General features: G+C 58.6%; 1 protein-coding gene across 1 annotated transcript in view; it reads right to left on the bottom strand.

Annotated features, from left to right (window-relative positions):
* KIF17 (kinesin family member 17) overlaps positions 1 to 20,340 on the bottom strand; it is a gene marked incomplete in the record, with an annotated part of 50,988 nt that overhangs the window by 29,288 nt on the left and 1,360 nt on the right. The window contains 5 exon segments of the mRNA NM_001105212.1: positions 1,653 to 1,762; positions 6,325 to 6,777; positions 9,834 to 10,023; positions 14,630 to 14,731; positions 15,710 to 15,856. Coding sequence (NP_001098682.1) covers positions 1,653 to 1,762; positions 6,325 to 6,777; positions 9,834 to 10,023; positions 14,630 to 14,731; positions 15,710 to 15,856 — 1,002 coding nt within the window.

Here is a 20,340-nt window from a genome sequence, read left to right as displayed (position 1 = left end):
ATGCCTGCGTGTCTAGTTGCTCAGTCATGTCTCTCTGCAACCCCATGGACTGCAGCCCACCCAGCTCCCCTGTCCATGGGATTTCCCAGGCAAGAATACTGGAGTGGGCTGCCATTTCCTCCAGGGGATCTTCACGACCTAGGGATTGAACTAGCGTCTCCTGCGTTCGCAAGCAGATTCTTTATACTAAGCCATCCGAGGACGCTCTGAGCATTGGCTCCACCAGCAACCAGGCCAGAACGGCAGCTCGTCTCCCCTATGACCACTAGGGGGCGGCGGTGCCCTGCTTCTCACGCTGCCAGGAACCCCACCCGCCCAACCCAGCTTCCCCAGGCAGGAAGCTTGCATCCCAGCCCCATGCCCACACCCCGTCCCCACCCCCAACCCCAGCCCGCTCCCTGTCACCCCCCCAGCCCATACTGTTTTGTGGCCAATGTCTACTCATCCCTGTGTGACTCTAAAACCCTCCCTGAACCCCAGAGTGTCACCGCTCTCATCCTGTGGGCTTGTGCTCAGACATCCCCAAAGACCCCCTCCTCCCAGGACTCCCCCAGGAGGTGGGCCCAGGGCTCCAGGGCCAGCCTGACACCAACTCTGCCCCAGGGGCAGCAGGGGAACAGGTAGAGTGAGCGGCTGAGCCCCCAGAGCCTTCACGGGGGCCCCACTGGGGCTACTGGGGGCTACATCCAGGCCCCTACTCGAACAGTACAAGCCCCTGCCCGTCATGGGCAGCTGGGGGTTCTTCGGTCGATGACCCCCAGACCTCCAGCCCACAGCACAGAGATCTCCCCAGGCCTCACCCAGTCTGCCTCCCAGAGGCTGGGCCCCAGGCCCCCACAGCCTGCCCGGGGGCTTCCCGGGGCCCCAGGACTGAGCCCATCTGAGGTCACAGCTGAGTGGCAGAGGCCCAGTTGCAGACACGCTCCGTCCCTAGCCCCTGCAGAGCTGGCTTTCCCACCAGGGAAGAGCCAGCCGCCTGCAGGGACCACTGAACGTCAAACCCCACCCCATGCTGGGGTCTCGGGATGTGAACCCCCAGAAACCAACAGAGCCTAGGGTCGGGGCAGAGTTAAGGGCAGGGGTGGGAGCCGCTGGGTGTCTGGCCCTGTTGGCACCTCTGGGTCAGCTCCGCGTCTGTCAATCGGCTGTGGGCAGGAGGACCCCACACAGGCGGGAGGACCCAGGGGCCCCAAGGTGACAGCTTTTTCTCGGAGCCCAAACGTGCCACTGAGGGCTCCCTGCGGCCCACCCGGGATGCCCCGCTCTTGGCCCCCAGCGCTCCCACTCTGACCTCGGTGAGGCACCCGCCAGCCCCACTACCAGGGACGGCCCCTCCCCACCGTCGCTCCACCGCCAGCCCTTCGAGCAGGACGTACAGACAGCGGACGGCGCAGCAGACGCCTCCCTTCTCCCCACACCAGCACTCACGGGGGACAGACTGCGCTCTGGAGGTGAGAACCCCGCTTCAAATCCTGGCTCAGATTCACCTCGCTGTGTGACCTTGGGCAAGCCACAGCACCTCTAAAAGCCTCAGCTTCCTGAACTCCAAAAGCGAGGCTGGAGGACCAGCCCCCAGGGGAGGGCGGCGGGGAGGCGGTCTAGTCCTGGAGCCCCACCTCCTGCAGGGCCCACCTGCCCGCCCCGCGCCTCACCTCCCGGATCAGCTGCTTCTCAGCCTCCATGGCGTGCTGCATCACAGGTGGAGACAACGGCTTTTCCTCAATCTGGACAGGGCTTGGGGGCACCTGATTGTTCAGCAGAGCTGGGAGAAAAGCAGAAACAAGGGGCTCTGACCACGGTGTGCGTGGTCTGCCGGAACTAAGCGTGCCCGTGTGTGTGTGCTCAGAGTCATGGCCGGCTCTTTGCGAGCCCAGGGACCGTAGCCCGCCAGGCTCCTCTGTCCACAGGATTTCTCAGGTAAGAATACTGGAGTGGGTTGCCATTTCCTTTTCCAGGGGCTCTTCCTGGATCGGGGATCAAACCCAAGTCTCCTGCATTGGCAGGCAGATTTTTTTCCCACTGATCCACCTGGGAAGCCCCTAGAAATTAAGCAGAAACCCATAAAATGACAACAATGTGTTCATTCAAACAAGACCTCAATACTGAGCTTATTTTGAGCACATCTCTATGTAAAATGCCAACGTGCTCATCCAACAAGCCTTTCTTGGGCACCCGGGGGTTTGGCACTGAACACAACAGACAGGACTCCACACACATCACTTCCATCTGGGGAGGAAAGGCCAGCAAGAGGCAAAGCGATACTTCCTAAGAGAAAGCAAGCAGGGCGGGTGAGGAGAAGTGAAGACCAGGCGGAAGGGCTGTAGTTTAAATCCTGTGGACAGGAAAGACCTCTTAGACAAGGTGTGCGGAAAGCAGTGATCTGAAGGAAATGAGGCAGAGGGTCAGGCAGAGATCCCAGGGACAGACAGAAGGAGCAGTGAGTGCAAAGGCCCTGTGGCAGGCAGGGGGCCGGGACTGTTGCAGGAACAGCCGGGAGGCCACTGAGGCTGGAGCAGAGCGAGCGAGGGAGACTGTGAGCCAAGGGCATGGCAGAGGGGAACCTGCCGGCCCTGGCGAGGACTCTGGCTTCAAGTCCGGGTTCCACCGGGCCACTGGAGGGCTTGGGCAGGGCAGGACTCGCGTCTGAACAGGAGCTCCCTGGCTGCCGTGTGGAGAACTGTACTGGGGGTACCAAAAGCACAAGCCAGGAGGCCTGCTGGGGTGGGGGCTCTGCAGTAATTCAGGTGAGAGATGCTAGTGGCTCAGGCCACGGGGTTGCAGTGGACAGAGTCTGGACCTGCTCCAAAGCTTCAGTTCAGTTCAGTCACTCAGGTATGTCCGACTCTTTGCGACCCCATGGACTGCAGCATGCCAGGCCTCCCTGTCCATCACCGGAGCTTGCTCAAAGTCATGTCCATAGAGTCGGTGATGCCATCAGCTAAAGGTTTAGATCCTGTTCTAAAGGTAGATACAACAAAAGAAGAGGCAAAAGTGAGAAGCCAAGGATGATGACACCAAGGTTTCTGGCTTGAACATCTGGAAGGAGAGAGGTGCCACCAGCCGGGTGGGGACAGCTGCAGGACTGGGGAAGATTCAGGGCTCAGTGTCCCATACGTTAGGTTTGGAGTGATGATTAGGTAGATGGCAGGATGTTCAAGACTGGAATTCAGAGGACACGGTGTATCGATCAGGTTCATTTTAATGATGTTTTAACACCCTGGGGGGCTTGATGGCCTGGAGGGGACAGTCCTCCCAGGGTCAACAGCTTTTGGAGGAGCCCACCTTTCATATGCAAACCAATTAACGTCAAGTCCAGGGCTGCTTCTAACTCTCCCACCAGAAGCCAGTATTTCCTCTGCCTGAAATCAACTAGGGCCAGCAGCAGGCGAGCAAGGACAGCATTATGCCCTGATCCCGCCAGGCTTCCTCAAACTAGTCAGTCCTGGGCCCTTTCTCTTGCCTGCTGTGTCTTTCCACCAAAACCTCTATCACGGCTCTGGCTCAGGCTGCCCCTGGCTCCTCTGCAGACTGACCTCCCCTGGTGCTTCCTCCCCACCCCCGTGGCCCTGCGTGGCCTGTCGCTCATCGCCGGGGTAGCCGAGTAATGTTAACACTTTGTTGCAATGACATTGATCTCTCTGTGTCACCACTCAGTCAGCCGTGTAAATTAAGACCTGGGCACACATCACACAGCCAGGATAGAGGTCCACGTGTGAGACTTGTGAGCGGGGAGCACTCGTGAGCGGGGAGTGGGTAAAGCCGTGAGACCAGAGGAGCCAGTGTAGACAGAGAAGAGGCTGGAGGACCGGCCCCTGGACAACCTGACGTCAGGAAGATGGGGAGACTCGTCCAAGGGAGCTGAGGAGGAGCGGCTGGAGGGGCAGGGGGACTGGGGTGCGGGTGTCCAGGAAGCAAGGGCTTCAAGGACGAGGGAGGGGATTGTCTGAGTCAACGGATGCGAAGAGGGCAGGTGGGACCTCCGGAGAACCGATCGCTGGATTTTATCACCAGGAGGCATGGGTTCGATTCTCGGTCTGGGAAGATCCCACATGCCGCAGAGCAACTGAGCCTGTGAGCCACAACTGCTGAGCCCTAACACCGCAACTACTGAAGCCCGTGTGCCCCGGAGCCTGTGCTACACAAGAGAAGCCACTGCAGCGAGAAGCCTGCACACCACAACTACAGAATGGACAACTGGAGAAAAGTCCATGCAGCGACAAAGACCCCGTGCAGCCAAAAATAAAGAAATAAATGATTTTTTTAAAAAACCAGGAGGCGGTTTCAGCGGGCTGGGAGCACAGGGCCTGCCTGAACTAGGGGCAAGCGAGCGTGGAGGGCCGGTGAAAACAGACCAGTGTTTCCCGTGTTGCTAAAAAGGGGAGGGGGAAATATGCTGGTGACCAGAGGGAGGGCCAGGGCTGAGAGGGCGCCGGCTCACGGGGCATGCCGGGCAATGGGGACCCCTGGAGCTCCGAGTCAGACACCTCTGGCTGGTCTCGAGGCCCAACTCTATAACGTCAAAACATCGGGTACAGTCTGTGGAGCCTTACGGGACAAGTTCCGGGCGAAGCCCACACATGAACCATCTCGTGCAGTCCTCCCAACTGCCCCACAGCCATTGCAAGGCGGGTGACCCATTTCACAGATGAGGACACTGAGGCTCGGAGGGGTCTAAGTCACTTCCCCAAGGAGCCAGAATGTGAGGCAGCGGTTACTGCCTGGCTCTCGGCTCTCTGCCTGCCAGGCACCATCATCCCAGCTTGTTTGGGCTCCATGCTCCGAATCCAGGGAGACAGGACACAGCCGCCCAAGTCTGCCGTGGTAACCACAGGAGGCCTGCAAGCATGGCAGCTGCTGCGTCAGGGTTGGGGGGGCCCAGCAGAGCGCCCCAACTCCCTCCCGGTGCCTCTCACCCCTCCTCCATCGAGCGTCCCCTCCCCGATCCTGGGGCTGGAGGGGAAGAGGAGAAGGCAGGCTGCCCAAGAGGAAGCCTTCACCGTGGTAGTCAAGGCCATCTTCACTTCGTCCCTGCCAGCCCCTGCCAGTCCCTACACCTGGGCACCTCCCACCACCCAGCTTCCCAGGCACCTCCCACCACCCAGCTTCCCAGGGCACCTCCCACCACGCAGCTTCCCAGGCAGCCAGAAGATCTATTAATCCTTGTGGGTCCCCAAAGTCCCCTGAGACTTTAGTGCCTCCCTGCACAGACTGACCACCCTCATCCTAAAAGGAGATTCTCAACCTGCTAGACTCAAGCACCCCTCCTCCTCTGCGAAGCCTTCCCTGAGGGCCCACCCCCCGCCCCACACGCTCCCTTCTGCCCTGCAGTGCCCTGTCCAGCTCTCTGCCCGAGGGGCACACACTCCTCTGCGGGAGTGTCCCTTCCCTCCCCCGGGAGACTAGGTTAACCATGAGGCAGAACCTGGATCTGAGTCATCTCTGTCTGGATCCCCAGGCCAGGCCCAGGGCCACACACAGTCGGGGTGTGAGTGGGTGGGGGGAGGTGAGAGGAAAGAGAGATTCAAGGACGGATGGCAGGATGGAGTGAATGAGCAGGCAGAGAGGAGGGTAGATAAGGTAGGCGGAGAGAAGGGGTGGGGTGGGCAGAGAGAAGGGTAGTGGGTAAATGATGGAGTGGGCGGGGGTGGGCTGGCGGGCTGGCTGGCTGAGTGGATGGGTAGATGGAGGCGGGGATGAGAAGATCAGTGCAGGCCGAGAATGATGGACAGAGAGGAAGGGAGGAGGCGGATAAATGGATCCATGGATTCAGGTTCTTTGGTGCTCCCTTCCTCCCAGGAATTCTTAGACAGAGATGACCCTGGAGCCCCTCAGCCACAAGCAAGGGCTCTGCAGGCCCAGGCTCCAGGTCTGGATTGACACCTGCCCGGTGACAGCCAAACTGCCTCTGGGAGTGGAGGCAGGATGCGGGGGACAGGGGGGCGGGGATGTCAGTCAGTCACCCCGCTGCTCAGCAGCACAACATCACGACTCTGCAGCTGCCACTGAGCCAGCAGGCAGACAGGTGGGAGGACCGATGCGCGGCCTGGAGGCAGGGAACGGGGATGGAGCCTCCAGCTGCTGGGACAGGCCCCGAAGGACTGGCCTCTCCCTGGGGCGTTGGTGGGCACATACCTCCACCCCCGGGGGGCCGTCCCCAGGCAGGGTTCTCCCTGGCTGTTCAAAATCCACGCTCACACGCAGCTGGGAGGAGGTGGGGCATGGCTTCCACGACCCTCAGATGGGGAACCGGAGGCGGGCAGACACAGGGCAGAGCGCTCCTGGCTCCAGCCACCCTGCCGGCGCCCCCGCCGCCGCACCGCCCACCTGACAGGCTGCCGGGGCCCATCTGCTGAGCCAGGATGGCCTTGAGTTTCTTGATCTCCTCCTGGTACTCGCGCAGCAGGGCGTCCTTTGGGTCCTCGTTGATGCGCGGCTTGTTCCGGATGTTCTTGGCGCGGTTGGCGTAGCGCAGCGTGCTGAGCGTCTCGTCGTAGTTGTCGTCGGCGGGCGACAGGCAGGCCACCATCAGCGTCTTGGTGTTGCCGCCCAGTGAGTCCTGGAGCAGCCGGGTCAGCTTTGAGTCCCGGTAGGGGATGTGCCTGCAGCGCCCGTCCACCAGGGCCGAGATGACATTGCCCAGCGCCGACAGAGACAGGTTGATCTTGGTGGCCTCCTTGAGCCGCTCCCCCGTGGCGCCCGTCTTGGACTGCCGCTCGCTGCCCGCCAAGTCCACCAGGTTCAGCTTGCCCGCGCGGAGGTGGTCCTTGCCCCGCTCGTCTGCAGACAGACCAGACCAGACAGAGGGGTGAGGGGCCTGGGGTGCGGCGACCCCCTGCAGGAAGGAGGCTCTGGGTGCTCCCCACCCACCAAGGGTCTCAGAGGAGCCCCACTAAGGGGGCCACTAGGATTGCGCCCATGTTACAGGCGGGCAAAGTGAAGCTCAGAAAGAGCGTGTGACTCGCCCAAGGTCATGGCTGTGCCCATGTTACAGGCGGGAAAAGTGAAGCTCAGAAAGAGCGTGTGACTCGCCCAAGGTCATGGCTTGCTAAGCAGCAGATTTAAGGCCAGAACCCAGGGCCGACCCTCCAGGGAGCAGGGGCTGGAGGTGCACACTTTCCCTGTGTGTCCGGGGTTTCTTGCTGCCACTGTGACAGCTCCTTCGTGTTTCCTGTGAGGCAAAGGCGGTGGAGGGTGGGAGGTGGGGCATGGGGTAAGGGTCTGGGTCTCCAGGAAGCTGCCGCCCTTCAACGCAGAAAAGCATCGGCTTCGGAGACCCTGGGACCCAGTTCCCATCCAAGCCCTGCCTCCTACTTGCTGTGTGACCTTGGCAGAGCCATATGCTGCCCTGATCTTTGATTCTCACACCGACAAAATGAGGCTGACGACAAATCCCCATCTGGGCTGGCTGATGGAACGGGTAAACGGACAGCGCTGTCACAGAGCCCACTCCAGGCGCGGCACACAGCGGGCCTTCATGCCCCGAGAACACGCCCAGGTCCGCAGGGACCACAGCTGCGCTGGCAGGCGGACCCAGGTGCCGGGTACCTCGGGAGCAGGGACCCAGAGCATCGCTTGTGAAGACCAGAGGGATCCAGTCTGGGTTCCATCCCTTGGGAGCTGCAGGCCTCAGGGAGCTAACTGCGTCTCAGCCTTTCTCTCGGTAACAGGGGAACCCAAGACCACCCTCAAGGGTCGCGCCTGCCACACAGCAAGTGCTCTTGGAGTGAGATGAGGGCAGAGGAGGGAACTTCCTTCCTGGTTTCCTGCTCGTTGAAACCAGAACTGTCCCAGCTTTGCCCAGGAACACAGCTACTCGAAGTGAAGAAAAGGTCTGGCTGATGCCTAGTGGAGTCTTGGGCATGCAAAGGGCTTGATTCTTTGGGCTATTTTTTTTTTTTTTTTTAGCAGCAGCAGGCAGGAAGGACTTGGAAACACCCTTCTGGACAGCTCTTTGCAGAATGTACCAGGTGCCTTAGACAGGTTTGCACCCTCCTCCCAGGAGGCCTGCTCCAGGGAATCTGAGGTGACTCTAAGAGCAGAAAAGGCTTTGTGCACAAAAATGTTCATTGCTGCATGTTTACAACACACAGAAACTGGGAATGGGCGTTAAGACCTTGCAGAGGGGTGGGGAGAGGAGGACCGTCCACCCACCGCCCGTGGTCAGGAAGACATGGCAAGAATGATGTGGGGACATTCGTAAGGACGGCATGGGGAAGAAACTTAAGATTCAGTTGTGTTTAAAATTTTCATAGGGAAAAAAGGACCAAAAGAATACATGCTTAGATGTTAACAGTGGGCTGTGTTTGTAATTTTCCCTACTTTTCTCTTAACTCCTAAATATCTTTATTTGAACCTCTTTTATCATGAAAACAATAAACATCTTAAAAATTCTTTAAAAAACCTGCTTGCAGGCAGCCTGCCTTGTCCTGCAAACTCATCTGCAGAGACCGAGAAGCCCCGACAGGGCCGCGCTCCCCTCCCCTCCTCATCTGTCCTCACCTGGCTGAGTCCCAGCTCCCCACCCACAGCATCATCACATGAAGATGAGACCGTCACTCCAGACCCCATGTCTGCCCCCGGGGGGCAACTCTGGTCCAGGGGTGTTGGCCTGGGGCCAGGTCAGCCCACAGCTGGGCATCATGCTGCGTGGACTTCCAGCGACCCAGGGCTTGACCTTGGGCCGGGATCTCTCCAGAACTACGTTCCTACGTGAGCTGAGGCTGCTCCCTGCTCCACTGCTCTCCGAAGTTCTGTCTGGGATGAATGAACCACACACTCGGAGGCAGCTGCAGTGTGAATGGGGAAAACCCAGATGTCAAAGCAACCTGGGTTCAAGTCCCAGCTCCACCTCTTAGCAGTTAAGCAGTGACTTGCAGCACTTAAGCGGGACCCTGAACCCAGCAGGTCCCTAATCTCTCAGAGCCTCCTCTTCCTGACCTGTCAGTGGGAGTTGTAATGCCTGCCTGCGTTTAGGTCTCTGCTGTGAGACTTCAACAGAATGAAGTGTGAAAAGGGCTCAGCACAGCATCCACAGGTGACCTGAAATAAACGAGTACTTCTTCCTATCTTTCCTCTTCCCCTTCTCAGTAACACTTCCAGGAAGAAGAAAAAAAAAAAAGGAAGAGTGAGGTGGCTCAGGAGTAGAGAACATCACAGAAAGAGGAGAACCCAGAAGTTCTGGGCGGCGGGGACTTCCCTGGTGGTCCAGTGGTTAGGAATCTGCCTTCCAGGGCAGGGGACGCAGGTTTGATCCCAGTTGGGGAACTGTTATAATAAGATCCCACGTGCCGTGAGGCAACCAAGCCTGGGAGCCACGACTAGATAGCTGGTCCCACAACAAAGAGCATGCGTGCAGCAGCTAAGACCCGATGCAGCCAAAATAAACAAATACTCTAAAGTTCTGGGTGGAAAAAAAAAACCACAACACGAGTTCTGGGTGGCACATGCTCTGGGGGACAGACCCCTGGGACAGGGGCCCAGCTCAGAGGCTTTCTAGTTGTGTGACCTCAGCTTCCTCATCTGTAAGATGGGGATGCTATGTGTCCACCCCCTGGGGTGTAAGGAGCACATGGGCCAACGCACACGCATTGCCAGGCAGGCGGCAAGTGCACACTGCAACTGCCGGTGCTATTACTGGTGGTGGTAACGCTGTCTCTCCTTTAGACACGGGTCCCGGCACAGGGATGGGCCTCGTGCGATTCCTCCGGGCGATCCCAGCATCTCCTCCCAGCTGGGGCCCTGGTGGCTCCGAGAGGTGAAGGGTCTGGGGTGCTTAGGAGTGGGTGCCCGGCTCGGGAGGCCCGCCCCCTCCAACCCCGCCTGGCCTCACGCACCCACGGCGTAGATCTCGATGCTGATGGTGAAGATGGAGTGGGAGCGAGAGGAGTCCTTGTTCATCAGGGTGTAGCCCACCGAGCGGTTCTTCCAGCCCGCCTCCATGATGCGCTCGCACTGGCCCACGCTGTGCACCGTGTGCATGGACAGCCCCTTCACGTACACCCCCTTCTCCGGGTGCTCCTTCAGCTGCGGGCAGGAGGCTCGGGTCAGGGCTCCCCAGGGAACCCAGGGAAGGGCCCAGTCAGTGCCCACCACGTCTGCCCTCCTGCGGGGCAGGTTGGCACCTCGAATTCCTGTCACAGACCAGGTAGAACAGCCTCAAGATCACCCCCGCCACTTCCTCTGTGCGACCTCGCACCAGCTACATCACCTCCCTGAGCCTCAGTTTCCACATCTGTGAAATGGACATTTCTTAGGGAGGCAGCGGGGACTGTAAACTAAGGCCCGTACGATGCACGGCAGGCAGTGCCTGGCGCCTGGCCAGTGCTCCACGAACGGCCGCCATGGGCCTCACTGCGGCTGTTGGTGCCCTGGCTGTGGAGGCGGTTTCCCGTCTGGGGATTCAGCCCCCAGGGGGCTGACCCGGTGGTCGTTCACCCAAGGGCTCTGAGTGCTTCTTGCCTGCCTTGCCAACATGGCTTCTGCCCGCGTCTCTCTGCCGCGGCTCCAGGGCAACAGGAATGTTCCCAAACCCGTGGACCACAGCGTGTGAAGGGCTGTCTGCTGCCCAGAGTCCCCGCTGGCCCACAGCTCAGCTTGGCCCGTGGCTCCCTCCAGCCCTCAGCAGGACAGCAGTGAGTAAATTAATTTATCTGACTGCTGCCCGCTCGCTCTCCACGCAGCCAAGCTGTTGTGTTGCTGACACAGAGCTGTGAAACTCAATATTTTTCCAGTGTGAGAGGAAATACAAACCACTCTGGCAGGAGCAAGAATGAACTGGGACAGAAGTCATCTGTCTGCTGCTCTGGGCCAGGGCAGGCTCGTGTGCTGTGCCCCAGGGCAGCTACAGCGTCCCAGGTTGGGTTGGACCCCTGCTGCAGAGTTAGGGGGCGGGTGGGGCGGTGAGTGAGGGTGGCCAGCACCGGCTTGCCCTGGCAGCCCCAGTCTGGAGAAGGAGCCAGACCCAGACTGAAGGATCGGGTCTCAGGGAACAGTTAAGCCGCCGAGGCACAGAAAGGCTAAGTGACTGACTTGCTGGAGGCGGCAGTGGACGAGGCTGGGATTAGGACAGAGTCTGCAGCGGCTTCCCTGGTGGCTCAGGGGGTGAAGAATCTGCCCGCAGTGCGGGAGACCTGGGTTCAATCCCTGGGTCAGGAAGATCCACTGGAGAAGGGAAAGGCTACCGACTCCAGGATCCTGGCCTGGAGAATTTCACGGACTGTATAGTCCACGGGGTCACAAAGAGCCAGACACGACTGAACGACCTTCACTTTCACTGCAGTACCCTGGAGGATGACACAGGGCAGACCTTGACCTTGGAGGTGGCTGTGAGGATGGAGCTCAAAGGCCAGAAGCGGGAGTCGCAGCCCACCTAGCAGGGCTGGAGGGAGGCCTGGGAGGTGTGCCCGCACTGCAGCCTAGACGCCAGCAGGGCACATGGTGGGCACGGGGGAGGGGATGGCTGCTCCCAGCCTCAGGAAGAATGCAGCTTCTCATCTGTACTCAGACAGGCCCGGGCTGGACACTTGGTCCTGACTTGCTACTTTTTAGGGAAGTCACTTTGCCTCTTTTGGCCTCGGTCTCATCTTTACAGTGAAAATGAAGTTACTCAGTCGTGTCTGACTCTTTGGACTGTAGCCCACTAGGCTCCTCCATCCATGGGATATTCCAGACAAGAGTACTGGAGTGGGTTGCCATTTCCTTCTCCAGGGGATCTTCCCGACCGGGATTGAACCCAGGTCTCCCTCATTATAGGCAGATGCTTTACTGTCTGAGCCACCGGGGAAGTCCATCTGTAAAGCGAGGATGATAAACAGGGCTATTGGGAGGGTTAAAAAGAGAGTGGATCTAAAGAAAGCTCTGAGGGAGCTTGGAGGGGGTTCAGTGAACCCAGATATGGAGGTGAGGCCATCGCTCTCCACAGAGAGATAACCCTGACATAAGGGTCTCCCCCACCCCTATTTTTAGGCCCTACCTCATCTCTTGAGCCCTCCCCCTGGCGCCTGCTGTTCCCTCCCCCACCCTCCTCCAGAGTGTCAGCCGCCAGCTGTGGCCTGCGTTCCTTGGTAACTGCTCCTCCCAAATGCCAGGCCGGGCTCGGTCGCCATGGCAACCAGCTGGGATGTGGCGGGTGAGCAGGAGCTCCCGCTGTGCACAGGAGCAGGACCACGCAGGTCGGTCCAGAGTCAGGATGCGTCCCTGTGGAGGAGGGGGGTCCAGCCACACTGGCCGGATGCCTGCAGCCCCTCAGACACCTCCTTCGCTACCCAGTGCTAAGCAGGGTTCTCTGAGGGCAGTTCGTGGTGGTTGGGGGGAGGGGGTATAATCTGCTTCCCCAGATCCCTTGCTGACCCCAGCCGATGCAACCTCCTCTAATGACCAGAATTATCAGGCCCTGCGCTGTGCCGCAGAGCCTGGCCACCTGGGGGCAAATTCCACCTCTGTCCTTTACTGACTGTGCCCTGGGGCCGGTTCGCACCTAGGCAACGAGGAGTCTTAGGCTCCTCTCCTGTAATCAAGGATAGAAACAGCAGCTCCTCCTGAGGCTATGGTCAGGCTGACACAAGAACCCAGCTGCACCTCCCGGGAGAGTCCGGTGCACCCAAGGCAGGTGTCTCCGAGCACATCAGTTATAGGCGACCCTCCACCTCCAGGCAGCCTGGCTTACCAGGCTGGAGACCTGGAGGCCAGCTGGACCAAGTGCCTGTAGCTGCCAGCCCGGGCACCCCCCCGCCAGGTCCTGGTTAGCCTAGTGCATGTAGCTGCCAGCCCTGGGCACCACCCCCCGCCAGGCCCTGGTTAGCCTAGTGCATGTAGCTGCCAGCCCGGGCACCACCCCCGCCAGGTCCTGGTTAGCCTAGCCCATCCTAGCGTCCAGGGTGGGGAGGAAGGGGAGCGGACCCCCTGCTGCTGTCCCCATTTCCCTGTCTGGGGGCTGAGTGATGACTCGGCTGCTCAAGCTCCAGGAGAGAGAAGACAGTGGAAAGACCACAGCGGGTGGCTGGAGGCTCCTGTACAGAAAGGGCAAAGCGCTGTGTCTGCGAGGAGCTGAGGAGGATGGGGCTGGGGCAGGTCCTGGTCTGGACAGGGACTGGGGGAGCTGGCACACAGGAGGTGGACCTGCCGTGGTCTGCGCGCTGGCATTTCTCAGGTCAGCCATCTGCTGAATGGATGCATCGACTCATGGACATCCCTCCCTCGAATGGAACCCCGTTGCTGGCTTCTCATGGCCCCCAGGTTTCCTATACTGCCCACCCCAAAAAGTCTGGGAAGAAAAAGCACCTGACCACTCAGATCCCGCACGCTCTGGTACCAATACCATTACTAGCAACTTGCTGTGTGACCTTGGCCAAGTCCCTTCCCCTCCCTGGGACTCAGTTTCCTCATCTCCACCACGAAAGGATTGTGGATTTAGAAGCTCTCTGAGTGACTTCACTTTCACTTTTCACTTTCATGCACTGGAGAAGGAAATGGCAACCCACGCCAGTGTTCTTGCCTGGAGAATCCCAGGGACGGGGGAGCCTGGTGGGCTGCCGTCTATGGGGTCGCACAGAGTCGGACACGACTGAAGCGACTTAGCAGCAGCAGCAGCAAGGGTCTTTCTGGCTCTAATTTTATTTTTTCCACCATGTGATCAGTACAAACAAAAAAGTGTACCCCCAAAATTGTTTTTTTTCCAAAACAGCTGCTCCTTGGGGGTCAGATGTGTTCGGGTGGGGCATTTAATGGTTGCAGGTCAGAGGAACTCACGGCCCCTCCAAATGAAGCCAGGACAAGTGCGGGGAGCGGGTGGTGGTGGGGTGTCTAGAGGCAAGTAGGGGGCTCTGGAGCTGAGCAGGGAAGCAGCCCTGTCCCACGTGGATGGGGGTGGGGCGGGAACCAGGTCGCCATGTCCGGTTCAGTCTGGAGGCTGGGGAGGGTCCAGAGGACTGGACCTTAACTGCTTCTGGACCTTATCAGCAGCCCCTTATCTGCTTCTGCCCCCACCCCACACTGGCTGTCAAGGCCTGTGCCCCAGGGAGATTCAGGCAGTTTGAGCCACACAAAATGTCCAACCCTGACTCTGGAGCTTCCTAACCCACTGGCCTCAGGCAAGTCCCCGTCTCTTTCCCAGCCTCCTTTCCCCATCTACAGGATGGGGATCTCCATAGCAACCTCCCAAGACTGATGCTCATTAAGGACTGACACTCCCCAGCGCAGGCATGCTGACTCTGGACTGGGGAAGGTAGGTCAACCTCCACCGCTGGCTGTGGGCCTCTCGGTGGGAAGGTCCAGTGCTCAGATAAGAAGACCCAGAGTCTGGGAGCAGTCACTGGCATGCTGGCCACAGATCTCGGTTGGTCTCCCCTCCTCAGGCTCCTCCTGGAACTGGACCGGGCCCGTCTGGCATTTACAGTCTCAGATAGGAGACATGGCCTAGCCTTGCCCAGAGGTCCCAGACCTGGCCCAGCCTTGCTAACCACCCGGCTGTCCAGTCCTGGCAGGTGACTTGGTCTCGCTGGGCTCCCCAAGGGGTCAGGCCTGCTTTGCCCATCTTGGCAGGGCTGGGCAGACTAGCGGGCCCTGGGCACCCTTCCCTATATCTCCTCCAGGACCCCCTCGCCCACCCCAGCCAGGGCTGCACTCAACACACCTCCAGCTTCTGCTTGGCGTCTGTGCCCAGCAGGTCCCGGACATCTTCATTGTAGATCTCCAGGTAGGAGGCCCGGACCAGGAACTTGGTGTTCTCTGCACACTGCAGGGAGCGGCCGGGAAGAACAGAGACACCTGAACACCCGCTGCCTGGTCGTCACGCGGAGACATCATGGCAAGACACGGCGGCAGGAGGCGGGACGTCAAGGGGGGAGGTGTCCCTGACCTCAACTGGCCCTGCCTGCCTGGCAAGCGGTCCCCTCCTCTCTGGCTGGCTGGGCCCTCAAGCGTCTCAGAGTGGCATCATTTCATGCTGCTAAGGACTCACGCTCCCTCTGCACTCTACAGGCCTCGTGGGAAAGGAGCCAGGAGAGGGCCCCCCACTGTGAAGGTAGAGAGAGGAGACTGTGGGTTTAAGGCCCGGATCCAGCACCCGCCCTGGGCCAATCCCTGGCAGCTCTTCCAGTTGCTTGCCGGTCATCAGAATGAGTCCCAGGTGCAATACAGCGGGCTCTGCAGCTGACTAGTCCCTGCTTTGTCATTTCTCAGATGCAGGAATCTCTGAGCCTTCACGAGTGGGCAGCAGGGCATGGCTCACCTGCCATCTGGACACCGGGATCACTGGTCTGGGCCCAGCCCATAAGGGCTCCCGGTCTCGGTTTCCCTATATCAAAAATGAGGGTAACAGCTACCTCCTGGGCTAGGGTCATAGTGAGATAATTATGCAAAGTGTTCTGCACCGTGCTTGGTCTGCAGCACCTGGACCATGCAAAGGGGAAGCTCTGATCATTTACAGCCATGTCTCGGGCCAGCGCTCTGGGTCATCATATCCACATGAAATGTCACATGAAATGTTAAAACTCCAAAAATGGCTGGAGAAAAACGTAGAACTGGTAGAACTTTCTCAGCTTTAAGTTCTCGCATCACTGCTTCAGAAACTAGAGCCTGCCTCTGCCCATCTGGGCCGCGGCTAGGCCGGCTCTGACCACATCCCACATCCCAGGTCAGAAGTGCTCCAGGACTGTCCATGGTAATGCCTGGGGCGCCCAGCCCCGCCCCTGCCATCCACCAGGCCCATTACCTGGACACTCTCGAAAATGTGCTCGAAGGCCCGGGGGATGATGCCTCTCTGGCAGGCCGGGTCCGGCAGGCCCTGCATGGTGAAGGACTTCCCGCTGCCCGTCTGGCCGTAGGCAAAGATGGTGCCGTTGTAGCCCTCAGTGACGCCCTGCGAGGGGGAACACCGCCGGGCGCTCAGCTGGCCCAGCACGCCCGCGCTCAGGGCTACCTCCTGACGCAGGGACGGGCGCACCGCCCACCCCCTGCCCAGTTCTCCCACCATGGTGGCGCCGGGTGGGGTGGGCCGTGCAGAGATGGAGGTGGCTCCACTGGTGGGGTAGGAGACCGTCCTTGTGTCTGGCTAAGAGCCTGGTGCCATCCTCTGCTGCCTGTGCCCTTGGCCTGTTCTCATCCAGGGGCGCGGGGCCTCGGTGTCCTCACCGGTGCCAAAGGGTCAGAACAGCACCGAGAGGTGGGGCTGCTGCTGCTTCGTCGCTCGGTCGTGTCCGACTTTCTGACACCGTGGACTACAGCCCGCCAGGCTCTTCTGTACATGATTCTCCAGGCGAGAGTACTGGAGTGGGTTGCCATTTATTTCTCCAGGGGATCTTCTTGACCCAGGGATCGAACCCAGGTCTCCTGCACTGGCAGGCGGATTCTTTAGCGCTGAGCCACCAGGGAAGCCCGCTGAGAGCTGTGCTTGGGAATGATTTCCTGCCCTGGCACTCGAAGTGCTGGCACATGGAGGTAGGTGCCCCCTGCACACGGAGGAAGGTGCTACCCAAGTGTCTGCTGGAACGTGTGGGGATGGTCCTTCTATGAGGTGCAGGGGCATGCAATGATGGAGTTCAGGCTGGGGGAGGAGAGGGAGAGACGGAAAGTGCGGGAAGAGCCAGGCAAACTTTCCGGGCAGGTGGGCGAGGGCGGAGAACAGGGGAACAGAAAGGATGGCTTGGATTTCGACAGGTGAGAGGAGGAGGAAGGCTTTCAGGGCTGAGGTGACGGCTGGAGCAAAGCTGTGAGGGGCCAGGCGGGAGGCTGAGAGCAGGCAGACCTGGGGCGAGGGGGATGGAGACGAAGCTGGGAAGGAGGAGGCGGCAAACCAGGGTGGTGGCATTCCCCCAGGGCGACCCTCGTTCACTGAGGCCATTGTTCACTGCATAGGTTACGTCTCTCTTCTCTGCGGGGGGACCATGTTCCGGTTGGGGACCAAGCCCCAAACAAGGAAGACACCGCACTTCCTGTCCTCCCTCACCCAGCTCATGAGACCACAAATTCTAGAACTTAGCATGGGGAGGGGGACTCCTGTGCCAGAATGTGGGCCCAGAGAGCTGTGCCCAGGCCCCGAGGGCCCAGCTGGCATCTGCAAAGACCCGTCCTGCAGACCACTGCAGGGCTCGGGGTCCCCAGGGGCTGTGGGGGAAGGAAGACCGGAAGTCACGATCCACAGCTCATCAGACGGCCCTGGGTGGGGTGGTGGGGGGAGCAGAAGCGATGGCAGACCAGTCACCCAACCAGATGGCCAGAGGCGGGGGCACCGGGAGCCCAGGGACAACATGCGGCAGTGCCTGGACTACCAATGCCACCCAGGCCTGGAGGAGGGGTTCAATACCAAAGTAAATATTTCACATGCGCGGTGCGGTAGGGCAGCCACCAGGCACACCAGAAGGGTGCTTCATGCCACTGAGGAAGGCTAAAACTTTAAAATATTGTTTAAAATTTTAAAAATGTAAAATTTTCCATTTAAAAACCAAAGCAGTGTAAAATGGTTTCCCATTAAACACGAATTTACTTTTTGTGTTTCATTTCATTTGAACTGTTGACACTTCAGCACCTAAATTGAGACCCACTGTAAGTGTGAAACACACACCTGATTTCGAAGGCTTACAGTGAAGAAAGAATGTAAGATATCTCTGATAGCTATTATGCCATGATAATATCTATTGTCAGGCTTTCTTGAAATGATATTTGGGATTCTACTGGGCCAAATAAAATGTATCATTAAAATTAATTTTCCTTGTTTCCTTTCACTTTTTAAAATGTGCTGTGCTTAGTCACTCAGTCATGTCCGACTCTTTGTGACCCCATCCATGGACTGTAGCCTGCCAGGCTCCTCTGTCCATGTGGATTATCCAGGCAAGAGAACCGGAGTGGGTTGCCCTGCTCTCCCCTGGGGGATCTTCCCCACCCAGAGATCGAACCCAGGTCTCTCATATTGTGAGCAGATTCTTTACCATCTGAGCCACCAGGGAAGCCCAAGAATATTGGAGTGGATAGCCTATCCCTTCCCCAGAGGATCTTCCCGACCCAGGAATTAAACCGGGGTCTCCTGCAATGCAGGAAGATTCTTTACCAGCTGAGCTACCATGGAAGCCCTTTTAAAACGTGGCTACTAGAAAACTTTAAATTTTGTCTGTGGCTCATGTTACATTTATATTGGAAAGGCTGGCTCGAGAGCTGTGCCATCCCCGGAGGTAGCCACTGGCCACATGCGGTTACTTAAATTTAACTTACGATTAAATAAAACTAAGATTCAGTTCCTCAAAAGCACTAACCTCACGTCAAGTGCTCACTTGTCATGTATGGCTGGCGGTCCCTAATTGGACAGCTCAGATCCAGAACATTTCCACCACTGCAGGAAGTTCTGCAGAACCACGCTACTGTGGAGTGAAGTGGAAGACAACTTTACCTGCATTCTTAAGGCAAAACATAAAGTTTCAAAAATGCTTCACCCATTAAGTGATACTCCAGACCTGCCAGGGACACACACGCGTGGAGCGGGTCCTGAGTGTCGCCACTCTGTCCTCCCAGGCTTTGCCAAGTTCCCCATATTACTGTTTACTGGATGATTTTCATGAAATCAAACTGTTAGTTGACCGTCTTTATAACTTGGTGTCATCCTCTGCAATAATTCCCGTGAGGCTGCTATTAGAGGTCAGATTTTTTCTACTTAGCATCTGTGCTAAATTGCCTCATGCTCCCTATCCTCTCCCGAACAAACAGCACTGTGTTCCATCGAGGAGCCAAATTCTACCGCGTCCATGTCTCTGGAAACCAGGCCTGTCCTTGGCCTGTCCATAGCACCAGGCCCCTGGGTGGGTTGGGCAGAGGCTCATCAGAGGTGACTCTGAGGCCATGGGTGTGAAGCAGGAGGATGGAGACAGGGAATAGCGACTGGGTGGGAAAGGGACCAGAGGCCAAGCAGAAGGCTGGGCGTGGAGGGGATGAGTTCAGGGTAGGTTGTGCTGAGTTGGCTGAAAGATGGGTCTGAGGTGGAAGAGGTCACCCAGTGACAGAGAAATCAGGTCTGGATTTAAGTGGGAGAGAAGGCAAGGCAAGGGGAGGGGAAGGAGGGGAGGGCAGGAAGGGTCAGTCTGAAGCGCTGGGGCTTCGTGCAGTAGGATCTGCAGGGAAGGACCTGGGCAAGAGGCCCCCTGGAGGTGGTCAGAGCCCAGCAGGACAGACACACAGCTGCCTTGCCTAAGACACACACAGCTTGCCCTTTGCAGTTGCTCCTCACTGTGCTTTGTGTACGATTCACAGGATGGAGCCTGGGGACCTAGCTCTGCAGTCAAAATCACCCCTAACTCATTCTAGGATGCTCAAGGCTTCAGTTTCCTCATTAGGAATGATAATCCCAGTTTTACGTATGTCCACGGAGTCTGGCAAAGATCAAATGGTTTGGTCTCCACCTGAAAGGCCCTCTCCTCCACCTTCTTGCCTGGCTGACCCTCTCATCCTTCTGGCCTCAGTTTAGACCTCACTGCTTCCAGGAAGTCCTCCCTGCCTGCCCATCCCCTCCAAGCCCAGGTTTGCTAGTCTTCTTTGTTCTGCCAAAGTCCCCATGGCTTCTCTTCCCACTCATCACCCTGGCTTGCAGCTACTAGGTTAGCTGCTCCTCCACCCAATTGTGAGCTCGCTGAGGGAAGGTGCTGTTATTATTGCTCCATGCCTTGGATGGGGCCTGGTATGGAGATGCTCTTTGTTAGCTGAGTGAATTAATGAAAATGAACGTATGTCCTGCTGAGCCTGAGGCTCCGTGGGATGCCCAGAGGCAGACATCCCTGTAGCAGTGCACTCGCGACAGGAGTGGGGGCTGGAGGGGAGATCTGAGGTGTTCCCCCTCTGGGCGTGGGCTTCTTGGGGACCCCGACGAGGGAGGCGTGCTCAGGGGAATTATTTCCAGGGTGAGGAGGGGGATGTATGAGCAGGCTGAGACCCTGGAGAAGCCAAGGCCAAGGAGAACTCAATCTCAGAATCTTCCCATCTCTCAGGGACCGACCCTGGACCAGGAAGCAGAGGTGTTCTGGGTGCCCTGGGACAGAGGCAGGGCAGAGAGCTGAAAGTGTCAGGGAGTCTGGCTCTGATTCACTGTGCAGAAGGGTCTTCCAGGAGTTAAGAAGCAAAGGGGGGAGCGGGCTACTCCAGGAAGAGTGAGCGCCTGCCACCAGGTGGACATTCAAGGACCCCGGGGTGGGGGCGGGAGCAGGCCACCCATTCTGGTCCCTTAGATCCTCAGAGTCCAGGATGGCAGGGGAGCCTGGCCACCCCTGGGGCCCAGGACCAATGTCTGGGGAGATTTGCCCTCTTCCCCTGGGCATCACCTCCAGTCACACCCTCACTGCTGGGGGGCTCTGGGGTCCGGAACACTTC

Source organism: Bos taurus, chromosome 2 (genome assembly GCF_002263795.3).
Source record: "Bos taurus isolate L1 Dominette 01449 registration number 42190680 breed Hereford chromosome 2, ARS-UCD2.0, whole genome shotgun sequence".
NCBI classification, from domain to species: Eukaryota; Metazoa; Chordata; class Mammalia; order Artiodactyla; family Bovidae; genus Bos; species Bos taurus.
This window is presented reverse-complemented; position numbering and strand designations above follow the sequence as displayed.